The sequence below is a fragment of the Xylona heveae genome (assembly GCF_001619985.1).
Source record: "Xylona heveae TC161 unplaced genomic scaffold L228scaffold_2, whole genome shotgun sequence".
Taxonomy (NCBI): domain Eukaryota; kingdom Fungi; phylum Ascomycota; class Xylonomycetes; order Xylonales; family Xylonaceae; genus Xylona; species Xylona heveae.
The window spans coordinates 87,902-106,765 of NW_017264194.1; the positions used below are offsets into that span (position 1 = coordinate 87,902).

Genomic DNA, 18,864 nt, shown 5'->3' on the forward strand with positions numbered 1-18,864 from the left:
CTACCACCTCCCTACCTACCTACCTACCTATATCCAACTCTACAATTGTACGTCTCCACATTTAGGGCGAACTTGACCACGAGTGTATTATCATGATACCCATCTTAACTATATTAATTTATATTACATTGTATTGTATTGTATTGTATTATAATCAATTTTAATGATTGTCTTTTATTTTTAATTTATATAATTTATTTTTACGTCTATTGAACCTTTTTTTTTTTTTCCCCTCCCTTTTTCCTCCAAGAAGAACACCCAATTCTATCTCGGAATCCCTCATCAAATCCTGACAGATATGGTCTAGGCTTGTTCATGTATACATATACCGGCATCTTCTATCCTACTCTTTTTTTTTTTTATCAATCTTACACATCATAGAAAATAAATCTACATCATTCACACATCCACTCATCAACTCCATGTCTTTAGACTCGTTCTGCTGGGTGTGTAATGTACTCATACATCTCGTTTTATTAGTTATGAGTTTATGACCTATTACATCTCATCATGTCTGTGTCTTTCATTTCATAAACCATGAGATGTTATATATATACTTGGCATGAACACATCCAAATCAAAGCGGGCAATAATAATAAAACTACATCATACACCTAACATGTCTTGTCAAGGTATCTATCTGTTTGTGTTTGCAACGTATTCAATCTCATTCAAGATATAAATCTGTGAATTGGAAAACCTAAATGACAAAGCCAAAGCCAAAGCCAAAGACAAAAAGCCGAGGTGACATTTACCAAAACTCGCGAGCTAAATAGCATTTAGATATGCTGACAGCTTCCCAAGCTAGAGCATCTTGAAGTGGTACAAACTACAGAATCATCGACCAAGAAAAATTAAAAAAAGAGACAATATACATGATAAGATGGGGTAATACAATGCTGGTATTACAAAAAAAAAACCAAAACCAAAACAAACACGCCAAAATGAGCGAAGAAAAACCAAAAAAAGGAAGATGAAAAGAAACATAGGAAAGAGGAGCGGAACAGAAACAGGCTAATTAAAGGAAGAAATAAGATGAGAAGACTATGACGGCGACGAGACCGTCAGGGTTTGATTCAGGCTGGATTTGCCAGGCGGCATTTCGCGCCGGAGAGAGCGGACGAGAGCTTCGAGTCTGCGGCGTTCTTCTTGTTCGGCCTGTGGTTGATTGCGATGCAAGATTAGCTTTGTGACGGGAAAGTTTAGGTGTCGTTTTGCTGCTGGATCCCATAGCAATGCAGTAATAAGAGAAAAGGGTGAGAGGAAGAAAAGGGAGAAGGAGAGGAGGGAAAAAAGGGGGGGAAATAGACATACCCTTAGCAATTTGGCATTTTCTGCTCTCGCAGCCCTCATCATCTTCTTAAACTCAGTCTTAAGCACCGAGGTACTCGTGTTTTCCACTGGGCCAGGACTTCCGACTGATGCGCTCACTGAGCCGTTCTGGCCAGCAGCAGGGCTCTTCGCGCCAAGCCACTTGATCTTCTCGTCGCCCAGCTGAGCCTCGAGATCTTCGCATCTGTCGCGGAACCCATCAATCAGGGACTCGAGAGACTCGCGTTCTTTCTCGAATGAAATGGAAGCTTTAGTTAAGACTTCATACTCGGCCACCGTTTCGGCGAGTTCCTTCTCCAGAGTAGCTACGCGGTCGCGCAGGTTGGCTGAGGTGCCGTCTTTCTGGACGCGAAGCTCAGAGACCTCCTGAAGGAGTGACATGTTGCGCTCGATGAGCTCATCAAAGTCTCGCTGCAGGGCGGGATTGGCGGCTCCCTCGGCGGCGCGCTGGGCGCGGGTGCCGTAGGCGCCATCCAGCTCGGCTTTGACAACCGTGACTTCGGTCTGGAGACGCACAACTTCGCCCTCGAGTCGTTGCATTTCACCTACGGTAGTGGCGAGGTCTTGAGACTTCTCCGCGAGTTGAGCGCCGAGGTGGCCTTCGCTCTCTTCGGCACGGGACTTGGCTGCGGCCATTGTATCGAGCTCTTGTCGTAGCTGCTGAACGTGCGTTTCTCGTTGGCGGATTTCGTCAATCTTTGTTTCGAGATCTGTTTCGAGTTGGCGGACATAGGTGAGGTTTCCTTGGGATTTGGTGTCTAGTTCCTCTTGCAACTGGCGAATTCTGCTTTCGCTGTTTTCGACCGTGGCGTCGAGATCTCGCTGAAGTTGATGGATTATGGATTCCTTCTCTTCGATTTTGAACCTGTGCTCTCCCTCGAGACGCTGAAGCGCATCTTCCCGCTCTTTTGTCTTTGCGTCAGCTTCTGCTCGAGAAATTTCCGCGTCATCTGTGAGCTCGTGCAGTTCGAGCTGCATCCGGGAAATCTCTTCGCGCTTCTGTTCGAGTTCCCTAAGAAATTCCTCCTCGGCCTCCCGCCGAGCTGCCTTCTCCGCTTGAAGAGCCTCAGATTCCTCCAAGCCAGCTTGCTTCTCCATGAGCGTGGACTCGCGACGAGCTTCCTTCAATTGTTGTGTGACGGCAACTAGTTCGTCTCTGGTTTCTCTTACGTCAAAATCAGCATTCTCCAAGGCGACCTTCAGCTGTTTGATCTCATCTTGGAATTTTGTTCTTTCCACATCATTTTTGTCGTCTGTCTTCCTGCCCAGCTCCCGCTGCTGTTCGATTTGTCGTCGCAGTATATCCTTTTGTTCTTCCAAGCTCGCTGCCCGGCTGTAAAGCCATTGTACCCTTGTGGAGAATGCTTGGAGTGAAAACTTCTCGGTCGAGTTGAAATCGTCGCCGACCGGACTTCTTGAACCATCCTCGCTATGAGCCAGCCCAGGATCAAGCCGCATGTTCAAATTATCGTTTCCAGCGCCAATCATCTCCCAGAGTCCAAGTAGAACATTCTCGTACTGACCAGTCTTCTCCTGCTGCCCAGCAGATTCAAGTGCAGATACCTGCGTCGCCTCTACAAAGATTTGAAGCTCCTCTTGCATCAACCTGATAGTATCTCCAAAATTATGCAGGCGTTCGTGTAAACTAGCCCCTTCAATTTCCGGCAGTGCAGAAATCTGTGAGCTTTCCGTACTCAATTGCATAGCAGTGGTATTTAATTGGTGTCGCCAGTCGTCTAATGTCCTATTAATGTCTCGATCGCGTTCTTCTGCTGCATCCACAGCCTGTTGCTGGGCTGTGTTCAGAGCAGCAATTCCTTTTTCAAGGTATTCAAGTTGTGGTTGTAGCTCAAGATTAGACTCTGAAACCCCCTGAGGATCATGTTGAGGCGGGGGAGAGTAAGCTCTCTCGTGTCCCGGACTGGAGCTGACAATGATCTCTCGTAATTGAGAATTTAATTCTTCTAATCGTGAAATAGCGGCAATAACTTGGTCTGGTGTCTGGTTGTTCTCGGCTGATTCATGAGGATGTTTGTCAGCCCTTGATTCAGATCTAGAGCTTGCCAGCACGCTGATCCTTGACCCAAATTCTCCATCGATATCGTCAATCCCATCAGCTTCGTGATAAAAACTTCGGTTGTCAAAATCAATTGCCGCGTCAAGCGGAGGCAAGCTGGTTCTTCCGTTGGGGTACGTATACAAGCTCTCCGGACTTCCAGGAAGAAGGCTAGGTTGGAAGGGAAGGGAATTGCCGGATGCTTTCGGAACAGGTCCGCCATGAGTCATTTGAAGCACTCCAGCAGTGTGGTGTAGCAGTCGTTCTTGTAGTGCCATTTCACGCTTTTCAAGTCCCCAGAGCTCCTGAGCCAGCTCTTCGCATTTGCGATTGCTTGCAATATACGAATCATCCTTCTGATTCGACCCATCCTCGCTTTCTTTCTGGCTAGGAAGACTGCTCCGGGAGCCAGAAGAGCCGCTGAACCGGTTTCTTCTCGATTTTAATCGACTGAGTGAGAGAGCAGCGTCGCGTACTTTTGACTCCAGCGCTAACATTCGTCTTGCCGCTTCTACACGACAAGACACCAGTGCGCATTCTTTCTTCAATTTCTCCACATCGTCAAATGGAAGTATATTGAATTTCTGACTGTCGCTTTTTGCCGTCTCAACCAATAGATGCATTGCAACCGGATCATTGTGATCTAATGTTCTAGGACTAGAAAGGCCCTGAAAATGAAAGAAACCATTCAGCTCTGTGTACTCAGCCATCTTCTCGAGAAGCACGTACCGAATCCATGCCCAAATTTGCTCCACCCTGCTGAGCAAATAGCCCTCGGTATGCATCTAGAAGCACCTTTGGCTGCAGCGGTGGCGGTGATGTCGTATATGTTGGGCTTCGAATTGGTGCGTCCGACTCGGGGCTCAGCTCCCGAAAAGGTCGCCGCAAACCTATCTCTGTCATCACGCCTTGTGAACCGTAGGCCTGCGACAACCTATTCCTAGAGTTCGAAACCGGCAGTTACGTTTACTACCTAGTCATCTATATGCGGCTATGTGCGCAATGTGAGGCAGTGCCGGGCTGGTGCAGCTGCTCGCGAAACACGGGAGATAGGACGTAGCGGCGCACTGGGCGAACACAAGTGGATATCAGCCTAAATCGCACACTGGACTTACCCACAAGGGTACAGATTCAAGGGGGAAATAGCAGAAAGAAGGAAAGTAGATCACCTCAATTAATATATTATATGCAGGCAAAATACAGAGACCTGTCTGCCTGAAAGTTATTGTAATGGCTCGTGAAAGCCCGATTTTGGGGAGATTTCGGACCCTTGAATCGTTAGATTGACGGATCTGCTAGCGCGACTGGCCAAGACCGTCAAAAATGATCAATGGAAAAGATATGCCACCAAAATTTTCGCCGGGAGTCACCCTTCTTTGACCGAGGCGGGAATCTTAAGACAAGGAACAACAATAACAGGTCAACGAATGAACGATGTCCAGGGAATCGCTTTACGGGGAGAGTCCCTGGCGGGAACAGGACGCGAATTAGCCGCCAGAGGTGAGCTGGAATCCCGCTAGAGGCGCAAATCAGTTTAGCGCAGGGGTAAACCGTCCTCGGTACCGCCAACTCTTTTACCCCTATTTCTCACCTCTGCTAAGCCCAACCCAATATCACGGTGATCATTACGATCATCAAAACAATTTAAGGCGCCTATCATGGATTTATTGTGTTGCACATATAATATTTCCATATTAGAGAATGATGTAATGAAAGGAATTGCATCTTTAATTTTCTGCGTTGTTGCCGTCTCATAGGTTTTATATACCGTGACCTAGGCATAAACAGATTATGACACGAGACGCATGAATTCGTCCCGGGGGAAATATTCATTAATGTATCTGAAAACTGTTAATGCATCTATATTGCGGTTTTGCTTTGTGCTGAGTTTTGTGGAAGCACATCTGGCTCGTGTCAATGAACGCTCCTACCATTTTCAGCATATGTGTTTATCCAATGCACCGGATGGCTAATTTGGCATCGTTCCTTCCAAATCGAGATTACCTTAGAACTCACATTCAAGTAAGAGTAATGATTTCTTTTGAAAGAAATGTTCTGAATGTATCCTTTCTACTCATGCATATTATGGATTTGCTTCGTTCTAGAAGTCATTCCTTCCGTACCAAAGATGGCTTTTCTCGACCCTGACAAGAGTAGAGACCCTCTTCTTGAGACTACCAATTCGACACAGACACGAGCCTCTCTCGCAGTTAATGCTCAGGCAAACAATGTCCCAAATGTAAACGAGGCTGGAGGTGGACAACCCCTTCCAACGGCCAGGTCATCTGGGCAGTATGATTCATCCGGATCGGAGTGGACGGTTGCGGACAGCTCAATACCCTTAGCTGAGCTGGTCGGCTCGAGAGAAAACAGCATCGAACAGAGACGCGGCTACCAAAGAAGCATTGATTGGGAGCGACGGGGAAGATGGCATGAGCGTCGGTCTTTCTGTTCACCAGCACCACGATCCCGCTCCCTTCAAAGCGGAAGAGATCATTATGAAGGAGTTGCTTTGCCTTTCAGATGGGAAGACGAAGTTTGGCTACGATCACCACCAGGTACAACACCATCCCTTCAGGCTCTGTCGACCATCACCGAGCAAAAAAGTGAAGTCACGTTGAGAGCTCCTGAAAAGATAGGGGATCGATTGGCACGCCGGCAACGCTCATTTTCAACACCGGAAATGTTCCATTTAAAAAGAACAACCTCTGAGGAGGAGATGGAGAAAGAAGCAGAATGGATGCGCAACACACCATTACCGTACCCCATCGTACCGCCCTACCCACCACCGAGAAGGGTTCCTACGCCTCCAGGCTGCCCCTCTTTCCCATATATCGAAGTCCCTGTCCGGGTATCGTCAATACCGCCGCAGCGAGGGATCTTGCAGCGCTTGGGACTGAGATCGTCAAGTGCCCCTCAAATTAGCTCAAGAGGCCGGGCGCAAATGATGAGGAGGATCGCGTGGAGACCACCAGTGAGCGGCTTTGGCAGTTATCTCTCGGGAGGCTTAGAAAACCACCCATTCCACCGCGCAGAATTCGCAGCAGTGAACGTAGCAGAGCAGGGCGAAGACGCGACTGCGAGACCCTCACTACAGGTGCCAACCGCCGAGCCGTGTGAAGAAGTGTTGCCGAGTAACCCTCAGTCCGCAAACTTGCCCAGGGAGCCTGATCCAGCGCAAAGGCGCAGAGAAAGCCTGGGTTCAAATGCGCCGACGGTTCAACAAGCCTCTTCTGTTCGATTCGGCCCACTTCCTCAGCAGCGCCCATCAAACGCTCCTTGTCAAATCAGCCGATACTGCAAGACTCATGGTCAAAGTGATGAACGACGCGAGAGTAAAGACTGTTGGAAATGTCGAGTGAGGAGTTATCTTGCAGATTTTTGCTGGCTTTGCTGCGGCTGGATCGGTGAGAGTGAGTCTGACGCTTTACCCGTAATCAGAGTAATGCGGCCACGACCAAACTATTATTGACATACGAGGCCAAACTTGGTAATTGGCAACCTCGAAGAGGAGCAAAGCTATACACGCACGGTCTTAGAGCTTTTGGGGTCCTTTTGGAAACAACTGTATGAAGGCTAGCGATTGAATAAAGAAGTACGTAAACGATAAGTGCTTTTGGAATGAGAGAGTTGAAAGGTATCGATCAAATTTCATACCATCGGCGACTCATTTCGCGCTCATAGTGAAAGTAAAGTACAAAAAGCCCCGTGACAACGCCGTCGCTATGTTTTCGCTTTTTTGAAATCTGGATTAATGCTGTGTTCTAACGCATGAGATTTATCGTGCCATTTCAAGTCCTTCCGCGGCCAAAGCCCTGCTGTACTCGGCTAAGGCAACGTCGACTGCTCGTACCGTGGGCCCCAGCATCTCGTTGACTACTTTTGCGCCTCCTCCAATGGAATCGAAATTGGCCTTTATTCTCCTGCCAGTCCGCTTTTCTCTTTCCCTTACCTGTTTCTGTAGGGTTTCGACTTCTATATTTCTTTCCTTTTCAGCGTCATTAGCGACGGCTTTGACTCTCTCTATTGCTCGCTTCAGTGACTCTACCATCTGACCCACTTCTCCAGCGCGATCAGCATCGCCTGAAAGAAATACAAGCCAGAAGTAATGCAAGAATTCAGTTGTGGTAGCATGAGTCAGCGACAATCGATCGAATAGTGTCGGAGAGAGACCAGCCGCAGACGCCTGGACTGTAGAAAACCCCAGTGCAGTGGAAGAAAAATCGTCTGTCTGAGAACGACGTTGCTTAATTGCGTCGAATATCTGAGAGCTAGCGGCCATTAGATTGGCTTTGCTGCCAACATGAGAGGTCTTATCTCCATCATGTTCTGGTTCACTTTCGGAATCATCATTAACTCCAAGTGCATTTTCAAGGTCCAGCCCACCTCCTGAATCACTTTCCATGAGAGCGGGATCCAGGTCCATCCGAAGTCCACCTAAGACTTCGCTCGGATCCTGGCGTGAGTAGAGTAAAGCATCTGCAGACACCTGATCTTCATCTGCATCCGAGAAGAAGCGCTTCTGATCTTTGATATTCAGAATAATGCGATTCTCCTCCGCATCGCCTCGCAGGTCACGCAGTGCCAATTCATTAAAAGTTACCTCATCCATGCCAATTGGTTGTGAGGGGTCGACGTCAATTTTAGCGACTTGACGCATAAGCATCTCACTTTGATGATTTATAGCTCTCAAAATCGGAACCTTCTCGTGAGTGCTTGGGCGCATGGTCAAGTCGGGAAGATTTCCTCTTCTCTGACTATGGTTCTCCTCGTTTCCTTCTATGTCTATGATATGCGGCACATGAATTTCTCCAAGCAGCCGTGATGCTTGATCGTCTTCCCTGAGGTATCTATCAAGAACAGGATCCGTAGGGTCATTTTCAGTAATCTTCTCCCCTTTAAGCTTCTTGAAAAGCCTGCTCTGAAAGAAGCTCGACCAAAAAGCTTCTTCGCTGACCTTGGGAACGTTTTCATCATAGGCGCGCTTGACGAGTGGATGTTGGTTGAAGATCTGTTGGATTTGGCCCTTCGTAATATTCAACCGAAGAGCATTATCGATAGTCTTCGGTTTTATAGTCGATAGAACGTTTTGCGAGCCTCTTGTTTGATTGCGTTCAACCGCATGAGCGCGAAGAAGATGTAACCGAGTCGACCAGAATTGTGACGTAAACTGGAAATTCGTGATAGATTCTGGCTTCGTCCGCAAAGCTTCCACGAAGGTCTTTTGGAGGCCAGGATCCGACTTCAGTAGCGACTGTTGAAGCTCGACATCACTCTTTAGCCTCGAGTCATCGAACCAATTCTCTATGGCACGGGTGCCTTGGGCTGTTGATGAAATAGCACTAGCGATGGCCATTGCCGCAGACTGCCCACCTCCACCTCCACCTGCAGCAGCTGGAGTCTGCGATCCGGATTTTGCAGTTTGAATTGAAGCACTGAGAGCGTCCTTGATAGCATTTGCCTCTGCTCGGGCAGCCGTGCGGGAGGTGAAAGAAAAGACATGCTGCTCTTGCGCCGCTGCCCCTTGTGGCTGCGTAAAAATTCGAAGAGCCACCTTTTCGCTGGTCGCTGGCGTCTGCTGAAGGTCTTGGCCATTTTAATAATTATCCTCACACCTAATTTTCATGGGAATGCCGGACAAGAACGTACTCGTGATGGTAGCTACTGTAAGTGTCAAAGCGGGCGAGGCACCAGGAGGTGCCACAGGCGTCCAGGACACATATTGATGGTCTTGAGAAAGAGATAAAGTGCCCTCTCTCTTTTTGTAAGTAGCTGAGCCCCGAGGAGTAGCCATTTGCCTCAAGCAGCTCACTCTGAGGCTCTTACGTCCCTGTCACTGAGCTTGTCTATTATTGTCGCCTCCCCAGTCGCGCCGCAACCAGCCAAGCTATTTAGATCGAGATAAGATAAAGAATATTAGATAATCATTGAAGATCCATTCTTGGCAAATTTCACCCTGATGTTCGAGAATCCAGAGCTAAAGTTATCGTGAAACTACGGGGAATGTCGGGTTAGGCATCTAGCAGAGAGTTCTAATTGATCAATCCTCCGACGGGATAGCGTAATCTATTCCACTACTCAATCTGATAGTGTCTTTACTGGAGACACCAAAATGCAACATTATTTGCGCGGGCAGAAGGAACAAATGGCTTGACTGGTTGATATTGCCTCGGTAAGGCTGAATGATTGGATATGGCCAAATTATAGTTGTGTCATCTCAAGGGAAATTGTGAATAAAGGGCTTGATCCTGAATCTGAATTGCTAGATATATTGTTAACGTTATATCCAGAACACATTTCTGCTGCTTTCAATATATCTGCGACGCCTCAATTAGGAAAGTCGTGCACGTGACATTAATATCCCATGACGCTCGCTCACGTAAAGAGCTGCATATGATTGGTTGCTTGGCGCATTTCGGATATTTCCACGACGCCTAGTCGCTGTTGAGGCTTTATTCGGTTACGGCTGAACAGTAACTAGCCAAGGTCAAATCCCATCTCCGCAAGGAGAAGCTCCAGACTACACCAGTCTTCCAAATTCAACCTTCCGCAAAATTCGAGAGGGTCTCCCTTTTACTCTTGATCAATTGACTTGCATGACACGATAAATTGCTCATTCTGTTTTCCTTAGCTCACTGAGGGGATTCAGAATGCTTCGCATGTCCATGCAGAGGTCCAGCAGCCGCCTAATTGGCGGCGGCTGCTGCACTCGCGCCTTGAGTTCGGTGCCAGGATGCGCCACTCGAGGATCTGGTGCTTCATCGTTGCTCTCAAAACGCAGGGCTATGGCCGTCGCGAACCGGTTCTCGCAGAAGCGGTACTATGCAGCTCCCGCTGAGGAGACCACCAAGGGTGTTGTATGTCTTATCTCACCGTACTACTCAAGATTTCAACTTGATGTAACCAAGAAAAGTTTGGGATTATCGCCATTGACATTTGAATTGACTAGGATCCTAATGACTCCTTCCTCCAAGGAAACACCGCGAATTACGTTGATGAGATGTATATGCAATGGAAAAAGGATCCTGCCAGCGTCCACGTTTCCTGGCAGGTCTACTTTAAGAACATGGAGAATGGCGATATGCCAATGTCCCAGGCCTTCCAAGCCCCGCCAACCATCGTCCCTCCTCCCGCAGGAGGTGTCCCTAGCTTCGTTCCGGGTATGGCTGCCGGCCAGGGTTCAGACGTTACCAATCACTTGAAGGTGCAACTGTTGGTCAGGGCATACCAGGCCCGTGGACATCACAAGGCCAAGATCGACCCTCTTGGCATCCGTGGTGATGCAGAGGTCTTTGGTTACAGCAAGCCCAAGGAGCTCGAGCTCTCACACTACAACTTCACGGAGGCGGACCTGGATACTGAGTACTCTCTTGGTCCTGGTATTTTGCCTAGGTTCAAATCTGATACGAAAGAGAAGATGACTCTTCGTGAGATCGTCGCTACGTGTGAGAAGATTTATTGCGGCTCTTATGGTATTGAATATATCCACATTCCCGACCGTGAACAGTGCGACTGGATTCGCAGCCGTATTGAGATCCCCCAGCCGTACAAATACTCGGTCGACGAGCGTCGCAGAATCTTGGACCGTTTGATTTGGAGCTCTAGCTTTGAAACTTTCCTTGCCACGAAGTACCCTAACGACAAGCGTTTCGGTCTCGAGGGTGGTGAAAGCTTGGTTCCTGGCATGAAAGCCTTGATTGACCGCAGTGTCGACTATGGTGTTAAGGATATCGTTATTGGTATGCCTCATCGTGGACGTCTCAACGTTCTCAGCAACGTCGTCCGCAAGCCCAACGAGTCCATTTTCAGCGAGTTCGCTGGTACTCAAGAGCCCAGTGATGAAGGTTCTGGAGACGTCAAATATCACTTGGGTATGAACTTTGAGCGTCCCACTCCTTCTGGCAAGCGCGTTCAGCTTTCGCTCGTCGCCAATCCCTCTCACTTGGAGGCTGAGGACCCCGTTGTTCTCGGAAAGACCCGAGCCATTCAGCACTACAACAATGATGAGAAGGACTTCAAGACCGCCATGGGTATCTTGCTCCACGGTGACGCTGCCTTTGCCGCTCAAGGTGTCGTGTACGAGACTTTGGGCTTCCACTCGCTTCCGGCCTATTCGACTGGTGGAACCATCCATTTGATCATCAACAACCAGATTGGATTTACCACGGATCCCCGTTTCGCTCGTTCGACCCCCTATTGCTCGGACATCGCCAAGGCCATCGAGGCCCCCGTTTTCCACGTCAACGCCGATGATGTCGAGGCCTTGAACTTTGTCTGCCAGATGGCTGCCGATTGGAGAGCGGAGTTCAAGAAGGACGTTGTTATCGATATTGTCTGCTACCGGAAGCAGGGCCACAACGAGACTGATCAGCCTGCTTTCACTCAGCCTCTGATGTACAAGCGCATTAGCTCTCAAGTCTCTCAACTTCAGAGATACGTCACGAAGCTTCTCGATGAGGGAACCTTCACCAAGGAGGACATCGATGAACACAAAAAGTGGGTTTGGGGAATGCTTGAAGACAGTTTCACTCGCAGCAAGGACTACCAACCGACTGCGCGCGAATGGCTTACCTCTGCTTGGAACGGTTTCAAGTCTCCTAAGGAGCTTGCAACCGAAGTCTTGCCTCACCTTCCCACCGCTGTATCTGAAGAGCTTATCCAAAGCATTGGTGACAAGATCGCCGGTCCGCCTGAAGGTTTCACTGTTCACCGCAACCTCAAGCGTATCCTCAACAACCGTAAGAAGATGTGCGATGAGGGCAAGGGCATTGACATGCCCACCGCTGAGGCTCTGGCATTGGGCTCCCTCGTTGCCGAGGGTCACCACGTCCGTGTTTCTGGTCAAGATGTTGAGCGTGGTACTTTCTCTCAACGTCACGCTGTTCTGGTTGATCAGGAGAGCGAGAAGACTTACACCCCTCTTCAGCACATCAAGCCTGATCAGGGAAGCTTCGTCATCTCCAACTCCTCGTTGAGCGAATACGGCGCGTAAGTTCTATTCTAATTGGTCCCGTGATTTCTTCAACTAATGATTTCAGTCTCGGTTTCGAGTATGGTTATTCGCTTTCTTCTCCCGACGCGCTCGTTATGTGGGAAGCCCAGTTTGGTGACTTTGCCAACAACGCTCAGTGTATTATTGATCAGTTTATCGCCTCTGGTGAGACTAAATGGCTCCAGCGGTCGGGTCTCGTCATGTCCCTTCCTCATGGCTACGACGGCCAAGGTCCCGAGCACTCGTCTGGCAGAATGGAGCGTTACTTGCAACTTTGCAATGAAGACCCTCGCTTCTTCCCTTCCCCTGAAAAACTTCAGCGTCAACACCAGGACTGCAACATGCAGATTGTCTACATGACTAGCCCCGCCAACTTGTTCCACTGCCTTCGCCGACAGATGCACAGACAGTTCAGAAAACGTAAGTTATTATCCTTCAATAAATTGGAACTATAACTGTTAGAGAACTAACTGTTTCTTGTTTTAGCTCTCATCATGTTCTTCAGCAAGTCTCTGCTCCGTCATCCCATTGCCCGCTCGAACATTGATGAGTTCATTGGCGACACTCACTTCAGGTGGATCATCCCCGATGCCGAGCATGGCAAGGCCATTGAGGAGCCTGAGAATATCGAGCGTGTCATTCTCTGCACTGGTCAGGTCTTCGCTGCGCTCAGCAAGCACCGAGAGGCCAATGAAATCAAGAACACCGCCATTACTCGTATTGAACAGCTCCACCCGTTCCCGTGGAAGTTGCTCCAGGAAAACCTCGACAAGTATCCCAACGCTAAGAACATTGTCTGGTGCCAGGAGGAACCCTTGAACGCTGGTGCTTGGAGTTTCGTGCAGCCTCGTATTGAGACCCTGCTCAACGCCACTGAGCACCACACTCGCAAGCACGTCCTTTATGCCGGTCGTGCCCCCAGTGCTTCAGTTGCTACTGGCTTGAAGCCAGTGCACCTTAAGGAGGAGGCTGATCTTCTGAACGACGCTTTCTCTGTCTTCCAGGAGAAATACCAGGGAGAGTAAATAAGTCTTTAAATCCTTTCTGCATGCATGGTTATGATGCGCGCAAGGGCTTTGGGTGTATCTGATGGTTCCCTTTCTTTTTTTTCTTTTCCATAAAGTACGCCTGTAATTTACGTGTTTATTCTGCCTAGCACTGTGTATTCTTTTCAATCGTGGATATTAGGTATCACTATTAGAAGTTGACTTTGATGGAAGACTGGATGTCCTGAGGGGAGGAGCTATTGAAGCAACACCATGAAAATGGCGCCGGCGAGGCAATAGTTGTAGTAATCTTGATATCATTATATCCAGATAATTATACATACTTGACTTTACGGTTTCATCAAACATTAAAGACGTACGAGCGCGTCACGCGTCTATCCGTAATTGTGTTCTGTGTCTAGCTAATTCCTTCCCGTAGGTTCGGGATGAATTTACCTCCCTCGCCCATGTAGTTGCGCTTTTGGGAGGCAAGATTTACCCCTCCCATTACATACCAGACATATCGCCAATTGAATGAGGGTGTGAGATTTCACTGTTATCGAAATCGTTGGACGTTTTCAAATCCGCATCAAGAGGTGGTTTTCGCTTCGACGACATACCGCAGCCTGGACGGTTCAACGTCATCTGCCGTTGCTGCGCCGCACCTCGCAAACCTCTTTCCAGTATTCGACATCGCACTGCCCTTCAGCGTCCTTTGAGTGCTAAGTGTATCCTCCTATTTTGATTTCAACTGAAATACTCGTTATCATCTTACTAGAACCGTGTCGAGTTGTCGGCTTTTCCAGCCCACTTCAGTCTTGCTAATTTGTCCCCTTTTTGTTTTGGCCAAAGACCCAACCCGCTGACGAAAAGCTATCACTTGAAGTATGTTCTTGATTTCACAGGTCACAAAAGATCTTAAGCAGAAATAGAAGGACCATATTAGGGAGTCTCGGCCTGCAAACACTGTTTGTGCGAGGCGCATCTGCATTGTTCTTGTGTTTTCTTGCTGTCATTAACCAGATTTTATTCGTCAAAAATCAAGAACAACTTTCTCCCTTGGCTTTCTCAATCCTTCAATTTGCTAATTTGAAGGATAAGCATTTTGTAGCCCTTTTTGTCTTATTCTCCGTTTACATCACGTCTGAACAGATTTGCCGCGTTCCCCCCGGTTTCTTGCCTCAGTTTCGAACTTCGAGCATGTGATGATTTTCAATCAAGGAACTGTTTTACGTTTTATGAAACTCGACGCAAAATGCTACATGATTGCTCTATTCTTTCTTTCAGCTTTTTGGATCTATTATTGGTTATGCAGTTGTTGGGGCAATGTTGGTGTGCCAAATTATTGGAATATTCTACTCGACGTCAGTTATGAAAAGCTACATTTCGACTCCGACACTCAAATCTTTAGATGTCTATAGCGAACAGGATCTCTCTTCATGTGAAGTTTTCTCTTCGCATGTAATTCTGCTTGAATTTTCTCTCTCGAAGGATCGAGATTTGATCTGCGAATAATTATATATCTGAGATCCGAAACGCTTTTTGCTTCTCTGAAATACGCTAACTCGTGTGAAGAGTCCATGCGGTCTCAAGCTACATTATTTATCCAACTATCTCCGCTCTTCAGTGTGTAGATACTACTTATCTCGCGTTTAGAACTTGGCCATCTTAAGACTCCCAGTGCGTGTCTGCAGCGAGACAACCGTTGCATAGCTGACGCTTTTGTCCCATATGAGATCGAGCAACTCAGCAGTATGCACTGCTTTCTATGTCTTCCGCTGGAGATTCGTCAACGTATTTACCGTCATCATTTTGTCTGGCAGAGGCCGATTCAGCCGGGAGTCGTGAACGAGTATCCTTCAAATACCCTTTCCAACGTCTTCCGGTTGAGCCGAACCGTGTATCACGAATCATCAAAGATATTCTACGGCGAGAATGTTTTCCATTTCCAGTCAACTGAAGGACTTTATGCATTTCTTTCTGATATACGGGATCAACGCAAGCTAGTTCGTCGAATATCATTTTACTATCGCGGGTTCTTCTCCAATAGCGCTTTCAAGCTTCTGAAGCAGGCAGACTACCTGAATGAGCTTATAATCGACGTTCCCAGCCAATTCGAAAACAAAACGTGCCTGCACTCACCTCCGGGGTCATTACCAGACCAAGCAAAAGACTTCACCGCACCCTTGATCACTACTCTTCGAGGCCTACGGTATCTTCGCGATCTACGAGGAGTGCGAGATCTTACGATCACAGGCTTATCCAACCCCGAAATACTGGGGAAATGGCTTACAGACTTGAAGGACCCCCCTTTACCCGGAGGGTACAAAAGGCGAGGATCATTCCCATTCATGCAGCTTCCGCCAGAGCTCCGATACCAAGTGTACAAGCATCATCTCTGTTTCGAGCACGACATTGGTCCGTTGGTCCGCATCCCGACTTCTAATCTTCGATCAGGCCGCAATCACTGCATTGAGTATCGTCAAAGACCGACTCCATCTGGACTTGCGTTACTCCAGGTATCTCGACAGATTCACGCGGAGGCAGTTTCGATTTTCTACCGCTGCAACAGATTCGTCATGCGTGGGGAAAGCCAGTTGAGCATTCTCACCAACAACATTGGTGCTGTTCGCCGCGCATATATTTCTGACTTGTCGATCTACGATCGTGAAATCTCATGGAGTATTGCTCACCGTCTCAGGTCAGCGAGAGGAGAGTATTACAACCATTGCCAACCAACCCTAGTCCGCGTAATCTATGACAACCATCTCGTGAATTATCCAAGCCTGAAACATCTTCGTCTTTACTTTAAGGACCTTGGATCTACAATTGTGAAACTGACCAAAGAAGAGAAGAGGAAGTGGGCTTCAAGAGCTCTAGCTCGTAGCTTGACTTATACGCTCACCAGTCAAGACCTAGCGGCTTTTGAACAGGCGGCTTTCCTGAAACTCAATAAGATTCATCATCTCAGAGGATTGAAAACTTTTGAGATACATGATCTTGACCAGGACACGAGGCACGTGGAGGTCGTGCAGAGGTACCGTTCCTGGCTGGAGAGTAAGGTTTATTGGAATTTCCCAGCATGAATCAGAGTCTGCAAAGAAAGGATACGACCATCACAGATTACGACCGCATAGTGACATGCATATGGTATAATGGTATAATTCATCTCCATTTGACTTCTCAAGTTTTTATTTGCTGCTGGCTGATCATCGACAGTGCCAAGGCTTACCGCATTTTACAGGGTTACATCCCGACACTTCTCAACCCTCCTCTGACTACTTGAATCTCCGATTTATTTAGTAAATGAATATTTTGAATTTGTCATTATTCTGTATTGACTATTGTGTCGTAATCTAATTCGCGTGCAAGTATCGTTCATTCCTGATCTAGCAATGAGAATGCTGCATAATTAGCAAAACGCTAAAGCTGTTGGACAAGGCTTCGAAACTGGTGGGGGTATAGCTCGCTCAGCAAATCCTAATTCAGAAGAAGAGAGCGTAAAGAGCCAAGGGAAATCCATATCCTTGACTATCGCCCCATGACAGCGGGACGGATGCAACTGAAAAGCGATAAAGACAAAACAGGCTTGGATGCGTTCTGGGGGCATCAACCTCTACCAGCTTGTGAGACCCTTTTCACGATCAAACCCACCACGAAGCTGGCGTTCAGGCTTCACCGTCTTGCCTTGCAAAATGGTGTACTTGATAATGCCCTCGCAATCTTCCGGTCTAACACGGGCAAGCCAGATACACTGTCCTGCTCCAGCTTCTGCAGTCTTTGCATTTGTGGTGTCTCCATCCGCAGCGGCGCCGTTAGCGGCACCATTTCCATTCGACTCCGCCACAAAGTCACTTGGGCCAGCAGTTTCTGCATCAGCACGGCGATAAATGATGACATTTGCAGAATACTTGTGTCCACCGACGTGACTGATAAAGTATATTCCGACACCATCTGGTCTCTCGTCGTCAAGGTCGCGGTACAGGCCAAGCGGGCGGAGATGTCGCTCAAACTCCTTCCTAAGAAGGGGAGCAGACTGACCGCATCGTGCGTCGCGGGTCTTCTGGGAGCACAGCAGAATCAAGTATTTGTGCGGGCAAGGTTTGGAAGTGAGTTTGCTGTCCGGAGCTGGGGAAGGAATTGTGATCGGAGCAGTTAGAGGTGTAGTAGTAGTTGGCGCAGGATTGATGTAGTTTTGAATGACAAGGGGAACGTCCTGAGGCGTGACATGCTCGATAACGGTGAACGCGGGAAGGAGGAGGATAGTAGTGGGTTGTCGACCCTCAGGTGCGGCGTGATATTCGTCCGGGGTATGCATGTTGGATGCAGAGAGCATGAGACGCTAGATTGTCAAGAGGTTAGTACTTCGTGTTTTTGTTTGCCTCTCATCGAGAAGTATGTAACGACAGGAGCGAAAACCGTGAGAAAAGTGTAAAAATGAGAGGAAGAGTCAACATACGCCATTACTTGGTCCGGCTGCTTTTCCAAAGGCCTCCATGACACTCCCTTTCTCATCCTCGACGTCGCGCACCCAGTCAGTCTTGCCGGTTGCAACAAGGACTTGGGTTGCCCATCCCTTGATATGGCCGTATAGCTCGTCTTCTTCATCAATCTTGAATTTCGACGGATATCGGACAGTGCAACTGGCGCAATCTTTATCGCAATCGGGGCCATCCACCTCGGGGTCTACGGCGGGGAAAATGCCCGTGGCATTTTTATTGTTGTGGAAGGAGCCCGTTTTGATGAAGGTTGCTCCGCGACTAACGAGACCTTTTAAGGAAGAAGTCATTATGGCAATTCGGCCTCTTCAGGTAGAAGATTCAATAATGACTGAGACAGAAAGCGTCCCTAAAAGGTCCAAATTCCGCCGACGTGCGTTATCTGATCCAGCAGCTGGGCGGAATGTGTCCGCGCGACGTTTTCTCCGTCGACTGGCACGTTTTAAGGGCCGATTTTATCCTCGAGCAGTCAATTGACGCTCATATAATGATGAATAGAAAGAAGAATGAATGCTCCAAATAACTTGGCAATATGGCAGTATGACTGATGTTGCCTGGTGAAGGATATGTAATGTGGAGGAGAGTGACGGGGCATTATTTATCTGATTGTGTGAAATTGCCTAAAATGGATTGGGTGCGGCTATCTCGGTGCTCGGACTTCATGCCTCGGGATTGCGGGGCTTTGGACCGAGAAGATATGTAGCTTTCTGATTGTTACAGTAGCACTGAGTGACTTGTAGCAGGTCCGCTTGACGACATTTTGGCACAGGAAGAGTTACAATGCCAGATAAGTATCACCTATCTATTGAACAAATTAAGAAACAATATCCGAGAATGCAGGTCCACTGGCCCAAGATGAATGAAGGTTCTGACTGCTTACACGTTATTAGTTTTGTGTCACGAGTAACACGTTGAAGAATCTACATCGTGTGTGTATTATATGCTCCGTGTTTCACAACTCAAACGTGTCAACCAATGCCGTCCTGACGAAAGGTCATT

The 18,864-nt window shown here is 48.0% G+C and overlaps 6 protein-coding genes across 6 annotated transcripts; 4 read left to right on the forward strand and 2 right to left on the reverse strand.

Moving 5' to 3' along the window:
• Window positions 1–5,334: 5,334 nt before the first annotated feature.
• Window positions 5,335–7,013, forward strand: L228DRAFT_56950 (hypothetical protein). The gene has a single exon (XM_018336709.1). It carries the CDS (start codon window positions 5,448–5,450, stop codon window positions 6,858–6,860), a length of 1,413 nt encoding a protein of 470 aa, XP_018190397.1. The 5' UTR covers window positions 5,335–5,447; the 3' UTR covers window positions 6,861–7,013.
• Window positions 7,014–7,166: 153 nt separating this feature from the next.
• Window positions 7,167–9,182, reverse strand: L228DRAFT_236009 (RNA polymerase II transcription factor; the record flags this gene model as incomplete). Its single annotated transcript, XM_018330781.1, has 2 exons — window positions 7,167–8,974; window positions 9,038–9,182. The coding sequence occupies 2 exons, from the start codon at window positions 9,180–9,182 to the stop codon at window positions 7,167–7,169; spliced, it is 1,953 nt and encodes a 650-aa protein (XP_018190398.1).
• A 500-nt stretch (window positions 9,183–9,682) lies between these two features.
• On the forward strand, window positions 9,683–13,726 carry L228DRAFT_217232 (E1 subunit of 2-oxoglutarate dehydrogenase). The gene is made up of 4 exons (XM_018330146.1): window positions 9,683–10,245; window positions 10,338–12,376; window positions 12,427–12,800; window positions 12,867–13,726. The coding sequence occupies exons 1-4, from the start codon at window positions 10,039–10,041 to the stop codon at window positions 13,403–13,405; spliced, it is 3,159 nt and encodes a 1,052-aa protein (XP_018190399.1). The 5' UTR covers window positions 9,683–10,038; the 3' UTR covers window positions 13,406–13,726.
• A 738-nt stretch (window positions 13,727–14,464) lies between these two features.
• On the forward strand, window positions 14,465–14,842 carry L228DRAFT_57041 (hypothetical protein). The gene has a single exon (XM_018336711.1). It carries the CDS (start codon window positions 14,572–14,574, stop codon window positions 14,785–14,787), a length of 216 nt encoding a protein of 71 aa, XP_018190400.1. The 5' UTR covers window positions 14,465–14,571; the 3' UTR covers window positions 14,788–14,842.
• On the forward strand, window positions 14,841–16,624 carry L228DRAFT_57061 (hypothetical protein). The gene is made up of 2 exons (XM_018336712.1): window positions 14,841–16,524; window positions 16,586–16,624. Exon 1 carries the CDS (start codon window positions 15,121–15,123, stop codon window positions 16,450–16,452), a length of 1,332 nt encoding a protein of 443 aa, XP_018190401.1. The 5' UTR covers window positions 14,841–15,120; the 3' UTR covers window positions 16,453–16,524; window positions 16,586–16,624.
• Window positions 16,625–16,825: 201 nt separating this feature from the next.
• On the reverse strand, window positions 16,826–18,283 carry L228DRAFT_57036 (hypothetical protein). Its single transcript, XM_018336710.1, has 2 exons — window positions 17,826–18,283; window positions 16,826–17,708 (listed from the first exon to the last, which is right to left on the reverse strand). The coding sequence occupies exons 1-2, from the start codon at window positions 18,153–18,155 to the stop codon at window positions 16,983–16,985; spliced, it is 1,056 nt and encodes a 351-aa protein (XP_018190402.1). The 5' UTR covers window positions 18,156–18,283; the 3' UTR covers window positions 16,826–16,982.
• Window positions 18,284–18,864: the final 581 nt, after the last annotated feature.